Genomic DNA, 12,056 nt, shown 5'->3' on the forward strand with positions numbered 1-12,056 from the left:
TAGAAAATGTGATAAATATGCGTTCTGTGTGAACGGTTTGGTTTCGGTTTTGACGTAAACAACATCTTCGCATTGATGTTCTTTTTTTCCCCGCAATATTTTGAATGAACAACGTAGCAGCGCCACATCTAGTGGCTTCAACTGGATAGATTAACACAAACATTATAATGCAATGACACTTACATCGCCATCGCATCTCGTGCTCCGCTGATAAGCCTGACTGATGCACACCTAAAATTCGAATGCAACGTTTTTCCATTCAAATGTGGATTTTTATTTGAAATTCGATGAATATTCGAAATTCTTTTTTTTTTTTTGACAGCCCTACTGAGGAGAGAGAGAGAGAGAGAGAGAGAGAGAGAGGGGAGAGAGAGAGAGAGAGAGAGAGAGAGAGAGAGAGAGGAGAGAGAGAGAGAGAGAGAGAGACACAAACGCTCACCGAGAGCTCTGGATCACCATCAGAGGACTAAAGAAGGATTTCAGCTGAAAGAGATCAAATCTATTTAGTGCTAGAGTCCTATTATTACGCTCTTCACATTCGCTTCGCATTTCCCGTCACATTTCATCCAGTCGCGTTAAATATCAGAATTGCTACAGCGCCACTGAGGGTCATGAAGAGACTCAACCATGACTCTTGTTTTGACTGTTGAGCCAGAGCCCAGAATAGAGAGCATTAATACAAGAGATATCTTCAAAAAAAAAAAGGTAGAAATCGGCCCGGTTTAATGTATAGAATTCATCATATCTTCTGCTATTCGCAGTGGAGACTTTTACATCTGTTATGTGAACACACAACTATTGCTCTGTACATTTACACTAACGCTCAAAAGATTGGAATTATTATTTTTAACGCTTTTAAAAGAAGTCTCTTCTGCTCACCAGGGCTGCATTTATTTGATCAAAAATACAGTAAAAACAGTGAAATATTATTACAATTTAAAATAACTCTATTCTATTTGAATTGATTTTAAATATAATTTATTTCTGTGACAGTAAAGACGTGTATCATGTTACAAAATATTTCTATTTCAAATAAATGCTGATCTTTTGAACTTTCTATTCATCAAAGATCCTGAAAAATAAAAAGTATCAGTTTCCACAAAAATATTGTGCAGCACAACTGTGTTCAACATTGATAATAATCAGAAATGTTTCTCGAGCAGCAAATCAGCATATTAGAATGATTTCTGAAGATCATGTGACACTGAAGACTGCAGTAATGATGCTGAAAATACAGCTGCGCATCACAGAAATAAATTACAGTTTAATATATATTCAAGTCGTAACTTGTGTATAGATTTCTACTTCTAAGTCACTGACCTGATTTGGCTTCTTCTAATTCTTTGGCTTCCTCGAGTTCTTTGGCTTCTTCCTCTGTAAAGAGAAAACGGATGAGAGGGAATGAGTTTACAGTCTCCAAACACAAACATGCATTCACAGACACTGAGAAAAACGCAGTTCAGGAAGATCTGAAAATGTCTCGATTTGCCAACATTCAACCTTTGTGGCCTGCAGGAGAAAATCCATGTGAAAAGATCAAGCTTCGTCAAGCACACACTTTACAATCTGCTTTCTCTACAGTCTACTGTACACTTCCCAGACTGACAATCTTGTTTTTTGTTGTTGTTTTAGCATGGCATCCCCACCTGTTTCTCTTCACACAGCCAGCCAGCGCAAAACCAGCTCAGTGTTGGTAAATAGATCATGCAGCCAATAAAAAGACAATTATGACAAGATCAACATACTTTTTTATTTAGGTTCATGGAAAATGCAAGTGTGCTATGCAACATGCTACACCCAGTGTTATTTTAGTATGACATTGTATTATCGTTTTTATTAACATTTAGATTTTTTAAAAATATTTTCTGTATTATTTGTTGTGGGCTTTTTTTTTTGTATGTCTATATAGTTTTTTATTGATTTTTATAATTTTATAATAACCCTGGCTATGCCTGATTTTTAAAAGAAAAATTTGTAAAATAAATTGAGAAAAATAAATACATACTTAAAATTTATTTAAAATAAAATAAATAATTTTAAATAAATAAAAAATACTAATTTATTTTATTATATATTAATATCCATGGTTTCTCTTTCGCTGTATGTACAGTATCTAACAGTACTATAGTGGTGAGTATAAAAAGAATATAATGTCAGCTTAATAGAAAGTAAATATTTTCCATTTAACACTTTTAGTTTTTAAAAACATGTCTATATAGTTTTTAGTTGTAGTTATTTTCATATTTGTTTATTCTTTAAAAAAGTTATACAATGAATATTACTGAAGCTATTAAATATAATTATTTATCTTATATAAACTATTATATTTTATCTATTTTATATAGTTACACATATTTATAATTTTTTATTCTTTTTTTATCTGTTTAATTTTATCTATTTATATAATTACACACACACACACACACATGTGTGTGTGTGTGTGTGAATGTGTGTGTGTGTGTTTATTATTTACATGCAATTAATTTATTAATAAATGTTCTAATAAACCAAGCAATAAAACATTAGCCATGCAAAAACTGAAAAGGCTGTTGACTAAAAGCTGATCACATGTCCTCAAGTAAGAGCCAGACATGAAGAAGTCTAATTACAGTCCCAGGTTTCAGGAGTGCAGTGGATCAGCCAGATGTTCACTCTTTCTCTGCTCTCTGTCTCGCAGTTGCAGATGTATTTTAAAAGCCCAGGGTCCCATGCAGCGCTGCAATGACCTTTATGTAAATGTCTCCTGCTCCACACACAGATCTCATTACAGCGGTGTGACACCAAAGCAATATCTCTCTGCCAGCGCTTCTCCTCCACACATCAGTCTTTCTTCCTGTCACTGCAACCTCCAAGTTCTGCGCTCCCTTGTTACGCAGCGCGACTAATTATCTGGCGGCGCTAATGAACTTCAGCAGCACTGGAGGAGAGTGGGGTGTTGGCAGAAAGGACTCCTCTGGCTTTAGCATCAGCTCAGAGCTCTGAACACAGCCATGCAGAACAACTACACACTGCGTGCAGCCTGAGAGTTTGCACATTATTACTGAAACTTTCTGAGGCCACAGACCACCCGACATGATTATTCCCTTGTGAGGGACAGCCCTCCTAAAATCAAAGCACATATGTACACTTTTATGTGTAAAATAAATACTTCTGGAAAATATTTACTTTCTATTAAGTTGACATATACTCACCATTATAGTACTGTTGGATGCATACAGCTAAAAATACACACTAATCTGAGCCTCTAGGAGCAAAGACTAATGTGTTTGACTACATGGTGTCCATTAAAAAGGACCACTGAAACATTCTCTTGTTAGTTAGAAAGTCTTGTGTAGCCAGAATGTGTTCCTCACCGGCTCTCATCTCCTCACAGCTCTCTCTGATCTTCCTGCGGCAGACGACGGCCAGAGCCACCAGCAGAGCCAGCAAACACACGGCCAGAGCCACGGTCAGCCAGAGCGCCAGCGGAGGAAACACCAGACCCTGAGCTGCAGACGACAGACATCAGCTTCATCAGCTTCATCAGCATCATCAGCATCAAACACACAATCACAGAACGACAGAACTGTCTCAGTGTCCATGCTCTGAGCGACTCGTATGGAGGAAGGGATCAAACTGTATGCATATCATATCATATCATTTATTTATTTATTTTGTAATCCAGTATCAAGTACTATCAACATCAATATCACAGATTCCAAATACCAATCAAATATCGCAGTTAGATGGATACTGTGATTTCTGAGGATAATTACAGACATTTAATTGAGTTTTAAAGCCATCGTGGTTAACATTTGACAGAACTGAACAGAAAAGGATCCGAGCTCCACTTTATCATTTATCAACAGCAATTACAGCGCGTTCAATCTGTGAGCAGCTTTTAATTCCAACACATCTGCACAGAATGCCACACAAACCCATTATCTGAAATGTCACATTAGCGTCATCATTATTTAGTTGCGAGCGCTGATTCTGTCTGCGACACAAACTCTTTTCAACAGACGTTTGTTGTAATAATGGTACATTAATGACAGTTGTTTTTAATGATTTATTTAATAAAAAATAAAATGAAATAAAAAACAAAACAAAAAAACGGTAAAACTTGGAAATCATTATTTTACAATGTAGAAATAATAATCTTTATTATAATAATAATAATAATCTTTTCTTTTTTTTCCCCAAAGTAAAATAAAACATTATTGGAATACTATTATCTGGAGCCTATAAATATTATTTTATTATTTTTAGCCGAGAATTTCATTTTTAATTAAATCTGTTTTTTGTTTTTTTTAATAATTTGTGAAATTTACTGGCAATTTCTGAATGAAAATTGTTTCCTAGCATTTTAAAAGTAAATTGTACTCCATTTTCTTCAGTGTATTTAGTATTAAGTGGGACAGATACCAAAAGAATCATTACACTGAAAGAAAATTATTTTATTTTTATTTATTTTTATAAAATAAAATAAGGAAAGAATAATAAGACAAAAAATAATTAAAATGAATGAAATACAAATAAAATCGTATAGAATGTCCCTCTAATAGTAGAATAGAATAAAAACAAACAATAAGACAAATATAATTAATTACAAATTAAATTAAACAAAAATAAGTAAAAAATAAATAATAAAATAATAATAAAATAAAAAGGACAAAATAAATTACAATTAAATGAAACAAAAATATAATAAAATCTAAAACAAACAATAAAAATGACAACATAAATAGAATAATAAAATAGAAATGCTAAAAATAGTAATAAATAAATAATAAAATAAAAAAATATATAAAATAAGAAAATAAATAAAATAAGAAAATAAAAAAATAAATATGAAGACAAAAATAATTAAAATGAATGAAATACAAATAAAATAATAATAGAATAAAATAAAAACAAACAATGAATTAAAAATGAATTAAATTAAACAAATATAAAATAAGACAAAAAAACAAAAAAAACAAAAAACAAACAAACAATAAGAAAAACTAGACAAAAGACATCGCTCTAATGCTGAAAACATAAAAGCTGTTCTAAACATCTCAAGCTGCTTGCAGCCGACTGTAGTTTCTGACACATTAAAAGCAGCCTCTCATTTCTCCACTTGACGGCTCTTGAACTTCTAGGTGGGCGACTGTGATAATAATGAGCGTTTAAAAAAATACCAGCATCCTCCTCGCAGCCAAAAGTTAAAGGTAGGCTCGTCACAAATGTGACGGGCAGTAATTGCGTATGCTTAGAAATCAATACTACAGCTGCTAGTTTATTAATGTCTGTGAGTGCTGTCCGCTCAAACATGCCATGCTCAGAAAAAGTCAATAAGAAAGCAAAGCGCTGCGAAATCTGGCTTTATTTCCCTCGGTAACTCGCAGACAGAGAGGATATATATCGATGTATTGATGCGGCCCCTGACAAAGACAAAGCCTCAGATGAAGGCGGACAGATTTGTTATCATTTGTAGAAGCGCAGAGAAAGCTGCTGAAGAGAAGGTGTGGGACACTGACAGAATTACACTCTCCGTATGTTTAAAAACCTCTCCTAAAGGTTAACAGGACAGCTGATTAAATTCATTTCTTTATTTTTGGGCCAGGCGAGCTGAACAAGGTGAAAGTGTGATGTGCTCCTCTATACAGAGTTCATGGAGACCAATTAGTCAGCGCTCATTAACTCAGACGCCATGAGGGTGCTTATGAAATTTCATAACTGTAAGGATACAATTTTTCTCAACCTCTTATGAACCGAGGTCAAACATCATGTTGTTAGGAAAACATTTAGGGCAAAATTGGATGATTTGACCACTGTTTTGTCGTATTTCTGCTCTAGCTGTCTGAAAAACCAAAGTGCTGTGCAATCATATTATATCATATCATATTATATTTTATCATATTATATTGGGCCTCACAGGCATGTTAATGTCTCAGATTGTAGGTAGAGGAATTATATAACCATCTATGATTTTCTACGACAGCTAGGATAAAAATAAAATAACAAATCTAATAAAATAAAATGAAAAATTTTATTTAAAATATATATATATATAAAAAAATAAATGAAATTACAAATAAAATAAGGCAAAATAAAACAAAATAAAATAACAATAAACAAGACAAAATAAAATGAATTTAAATAAAAAAATAAATGAAATAAGATATAATGAAATAAAGCAAAATAAGCAAGTAACCTTCTATGATCTTCTATGACAGCCAAGCAAATGCCACTCAAACAAACAGGTGAAATGAAATTAAATGAAATTAAATTAAATAAACCTTACATTTATTTCAATTAAAAATACATAAAATAAGATCAAATGTAACAAAATACAAACGAGACAAAAATAAATAATTAAATAAAATTAAATAAAATTAAATACTTGTCAAGGCACAAGACGACGGCAAGATCCTACACATTGTTGAAAGTCATCCTTCTAATGCATACGTACATAGACCAACAGTTACGAGTATTTTCCTTTCCTTAATTTAGATTAACTCTATTTGTACATAGCACACAGTTAATAGTACACATAACACACCAATTAAACAACAGAGCAGACAGAGAGGACGTTTGATCGCCTTTATCAAGACCGTCATAGTTATTTATGAGATCCCCTGGTGTTTATGTAAGCACACACATATGTGATACTTTACTCTATTTATTTACAAAAATGAGGTTACAGTTTTTCCAGCTATGAATCCCTATCTAATCCATATAACTGTACTATCTCTCTCTCTCTCTCTCTGGCTGAAGGTGTCCTGATGGAGATAAATGTTGTCAAAGTCTAGCTTTTCAGCGCTGTTGTCCCTTAAGGCCTGTAGGCTCATATTTCTCTCTTACTATTGTTTGATGATGTGATTTTGTTTCCCTCTGTTATAGATATATCCCAAACGTCTCTCATCACCCATCATCTTCCTCTGGAAGCCCTTATTCGTCTCTTTCTCTCCTGCGCTCTTTCTCAGTTGCCAAAGACACGCAAGGACGAACGCACATCTCGGCTCTCACCTCCAACACTTTCTCAAGTGTCTGGATTCTGCGTGCAGACGCATACGAGGATTTTATATCGCTTACATCTCCAACAACATGTTCCAGTACTGCAGTCAGGACACAAAACAGGCACTGAATAGAGCTCCTTACGGAAGTATTTTTTTCTATTCTACTGCTCTATTGGGATTGTAAAATATCAGTCACAGAGATGAGTCAAAGCATTGCAAACTTGCAAAAAAGTGAAAAATGATGCTACAATAAATAACCGCTGTATTGTAAATTGTAGGTAGTGGAATTATATAAACTTCTGTGATTTTCAACAACGGCCAAACAAATGCCACTGGGACAAACAGGGAACAGAATAGAATAGAATAGAATAGCATAAACTAGATTAGACTAGAATAGAATAGAATAGAAATTATTAAATGAACTAAAATAAAATTAGAATAAATTAATTAAAATAAAATAATAAATTTAATAAAACCAAAACAAATAAAATAAATAAGACAAAAAATGAAATTAATTAAAAACAAACAAAATTCAATAAAATTAAAAAAATATGATGTTACAATATAAAACTATTGTATCACCATTCTATTGTATTACAAATGGATTTATTACAGAGACATTATATATATATATATATATATATATATTGTAGGTTTTGGAATTAGCAAGTGACGTAACTGTGACGTCTACTCTAAATTGGTCTATAGGTTATTGTTATAAACTCACTTCCTCTATGGAGCAAATGAATGGTACAGTATTTTAATAGGAATCCCACTGTTACGCTCCATCAGCGCTTGTTTCTGAACGACGTGTCTCCCATGGCAACCGCGGGAGTTCCAGGCTCCGCCCCTCCACTCACGACCAGAGCGAACAGAGCAGCTCCACTTCTGCGGGATTTTCTACTGTTGCTCTGCTTTCATCTCCTGGAATAAAGAGTTGAAACACCTCCCGGCCTAACCTCTCCTGATACCGCTGATCAAAGCTAGCGCTCGCTCCTTTTACCCGTCGCAGAGAGTGTCACAGCGACACAATACTGAGGCCTCAGACGAGCCTCAGACACAAACACAGCCGAATTCAAGACAGGTGAGACTGAGGCAGACAGACGGGCCACAAGCTGAGCCCAAATTCTGTCATCATTTATTCACCTCCTAGTCAACCCCATATTATGTTCCAAACAGCTGATAAAAACATCACAATAATCCACAAGTAATCCACAGCACTCCAGTCCATCAGTTAACATCTGGAGAAACTGATGGATGTTGACTGATGGACTGGAGTGCTGTGGATTACTTGTGGATTATTGTGATGTTTTTATCAGCTGTTTGAACTCTCATTCTGACGGCACCCATTCACTGGAATGATACATTTCTCCAAATCTGTTCTGATGAAGAAACAAACCCCTGAGGGTACGTGTATTTTCAGCTAATTGTCATTTTTGGGTGAAATATTCCTTTAATGACATTAAAACTGGCACAATGTCCAAATGTGCTGTTTATTTTTTTGTTTTTTTTTAAATACAAGTATGAGATTAAAGGGGAAGAACATTCAAATACTTGTCATCAACACTTTGTTACTGTTCTTAAAGGGATAGTTCACCCAAAAAAGAAAATCATGTCATCATTTACTGACTGTTGCTGTAAACCTGAGAAGCACAAAATAAAATATTTTGAAAAATGTCTTTTTTTTTTTTTTTTACATTCAATGAAAGTCAGCGGGCTCCAAAGTTGTTAATTATTGGCTGTCATTATGGAAAAAAACAAAACAATCTTGAAACATTCTTTAAACTAACTTCTTTAGTGTTTCACAGATGTCTGGAACAGAGTAAATACATTATAAAAAAGCAAAAATGATGACAGAATTAATAATTTCCCCTTCTCTATCTCTAACCATGCCATTGTTCTTGTTTCTTCGAGTCTTTGAGCTCTTTTATTGTGACTTGTGTTTCTCTGGACTTGTATCGAGCGCTTCACACCACACGTGCAATGCTGTACCGGGTGCGCTAATGAGCAAGTTTACTACATCAGAAAAACAAAACATATGGAGCTCAAAGGAAGGAACTGCACAGACATAAGTCTTTATTAATTGATAATTTGCCCAGTAATCATAATTTGTATGAAAAGGAGTAAAAGCTGTTGGTATTTTACTTCCACAAGTGTTCACTTCAGCTGGAAAATGCAGTGAGTTTTATGTATAGGTACGTTTTTGGAACACATTTTTCTGGTGAATCTGGGTTGAAAACCGTTTAGCCGGTCTGTGTTATTGCCCTTCACGACACCTCACCATCAACACTAAGACACATCTGCCCCTCCCAAAACACATCTGACCCTCCCAGAGCTCCCTGACATTTGAAAGATTATTCATTTTTATTTATCCCTCTATTTATTGTCCTCCCCTCCAACAAGCCCGCTAAGGGATCTCCATGAATTCTGATTAGCAATAATAACAATAAATGCAATCACAAGACGGCGAGCCAGAAATGTCAGAGGACAGGGATTAGCTAAACGGGAAGATCCGATTTGATTTCTTCCCTTTAGAGGGATTCGGATTGAATAAATGACTTTGGGCTCGTGTCTGACGTTAAGCATTCATCACAATGAGGGGAAGGTGTTCACTTTTTCTGCGTCCACGCTGTTGTTGTTTTCTCAATAAAATGTATTGCGAGCACCTGTGTGTGCGAGAGGAGGAGAACAGATGGAGATGTGGCCAGATGCAGCTCTGAGGTTTCTTGTCAGATCAGCACATTTGTCTAGAGACACTCTCCCTCTTTCTGTGAGTTTGATTGAATTACTTTATAGCGGAGAAAATGAAGGGCTTTCAGGAGAGACGCTCATGCTTTAAACCTCGACAGCGCTTCTGATTCCTTAAACAACACACCGCTGGATACAGACAGATATGACTGAAGCTGAAAACTCCATCTAGGCACTGCAAACACTGGCCTTGTGGAAAAAGAAGTGCACTTTATGGAAATAATCTACTTTAAAGGTCCCATATTGTCAAAACTGAAATTTCCTGGCTTTTTTCACGATAACTGAGGTCTAGGGGCTATGTAACTACCGCCTTCAGTCACCACCCCGAGCACCGCCCACCGTCCCACTCTCCTTTTGCCAAACCCCAGACAACATTGCGTCCATGCCATTGCTGAGCAACAACAACACGAAACCTACCTCCAGAAAGATGTAAAATATGTGACCTTTAAAACAACACACTGAACTGAATGCAATGTTTTCACACATTAGTGCATGTTGTTTACAATGAAAATGAAAATGTAATCTAGTTTAAATTTATATTAAATGCAATTAGTTGAACTTTAGAGTGTTTTTGACCCAGTTGACTTCAGTGCATCTTTATATGTAAATGCATAATTACTTCTATTATCTTAATGAAATATGGTTAAAGTTACTTCTGAATGTACTGCCAAGCCTTTATGATAAACTGAAGTATACTGTAATGACGCTTCTGTTGAAAGTTGTACAGTATGTCACGCATTTAAATACATTTGTAATGAAGCTGCAATTTAGTTCATTTACAATATAGTAACTTTAAATGTAATATCCAATAACACACTACAGTTACAGTGATAATCAAGTACTTTCCATGTGCTTTAGTATGTTAGTCAACACATCAAAATAAGTCTTTAAAACACGACAAAAGATTATTAAAACATAATGATTTAACTTTAATGTTTTATATATATAAATATGTATATATTAAAAAATTCAATCTGTTAGTTTTTATTTAGATTTTATCTTTACTTTTTCTTTTCACAAACAAATATAATTTTCTTAAAATGTGTTATTAGACGCAATAAATTTGTGACAAAACTGCTGCTTTTATGGCTTTTTAACGGAGCAGATTTGAGTGTCTTAAAGCACATCATGCTGAAACTTTTATTTAGCCTCACGACCAGTTTTTTTGTTTTTAATCTCACTCATCATTTAGTTGGACGACTAGTTGACCCTCCTGTCCAACACTAGACGCCACAATCCTCTGTCACATCCACAAACCCGAAGCTTTCGTTTATTCTCAGCGTCTGTCAGAGCTGTGGATGATGATTTTTCCTGTTTTTATGCTGCATCTTTCACTAGCACACAGGATCTTATATTGGCCTGTTGGTATAATCACTTAACTAATGCAGCGCTGCTCTGCTGAATATGTCAGACGTTTGTCTGGATGCATTAAGAGCTGCGTTATTGATCGAGTGAGAAGGACGATAAGTTTGTTAGTGTGTTTGGATGGCAGTGTCCTTCCCGCTGAATGCTCATCGAGTTTTCCGCAGTTATCCTGCCCGTTCAGTGAAGAAAAGTCTGTGGCCTGATAGTTTATTCTGCTGCGCTCCAGCACGTAAGATTTACAAGCACTTCTAAGAAGATCAGAGAGACTGTTGGGTTTGTGACGTCGTTCACTCATCAGAGAGAGTTTCTGAAACACAAAGATAGACGCAGATACAGGATGATAAAACTAGTGGTGTGATAAACCAGTTTAGCACCTTCTAGCAAAAAAGTTAGCATGCTCTTTTATCCAGAGTGACGTATTTTATCCAAAGTTCACTTATTGCAGAGACAGTCCCAGAGGACAAACCATTTTGACATTCACAACTCATTTTACTTTTGGACTTGATTTTCATTTGACTGAATATTGGAAAGTGAGAGCTCCAGGATGATGCCAGACTGTGTTTCACCAATAACACTACACGGAATGACCCACCCTCTCTGCCATTGGCTGACCAAACAGACAGCCCCGCCCCAAACTCCTGTGATTGGCTGAGCCAGTGTTACTGTGTTGAGCTTGTGAACATGAAGTGTGCTTTACTGTATCGAATGTGCACTTTTAGTGGAATTTAAATCTTAAAAGTATATTTTTAAGTAAAAACTGTACTTGATAAAATAATATTAATTAAAAAAAAATCCACTGTTTCTTGTGGACTTTGTAATAATGTTTATATAATCTGTTAATTTTTGTGTGAAAAGACTAGTTTTATTATTTAAAAAATATAAATCAAAATATAAAAAACACAAAATAAATAAATATTTAGTCTGTTAATTTGTTGAATATTTGTCTGTGGAAAAAAAAAA

General features: G+C 34.8%; 1 protein-coding gene across 1 annotated transcript in view; it reads right to left on the reverse strand.

The window, feature by feature from the left end:
* LOC107711342 (CD276 antigen-like) overlaps window positions 1-12,056 on the reverse strand; it is a 59,026-nt gene that overhangs the window by 6,237 nt on the left and 40,733 nt on the right. Inside the window, exons 8-9 of the mRNA XM_016516328.1 lie at window positions 3,354-3,488; window positions 1,321-1,374 (exon numbers count right to left, since the gene is read on the reverse strand). Coding sequence (XP_016371814.1) covers window positions 1,321-1,374; window positions 3,354-3,488 — 189 coding nt within the window. The remainder of the gene's footprint in view (window positions 1-1,320; window positions 1,375-3,353; window positions 3,489-12,056) is intronic.

The sequence above is a fragment of the Sinocyclocheilus rhinocerous genome, unplaced genomic scaffold (assembly GCF_001515625.1).
Source record: "Sinocyclocheilus rhinocerous isolate Xijiao unplaced genomic scaffold, SAMN03320098_v1.1 scaffold1499, whole genome shotgun sequence".
Taxonomy (NCBI): Eukaryota; Metazoa; Chordata; class Actinopteri; order Cypriniformes; family Cyprinidae; genus Sinocyclocheilus; species Sinocyclocheilus rhinocerous.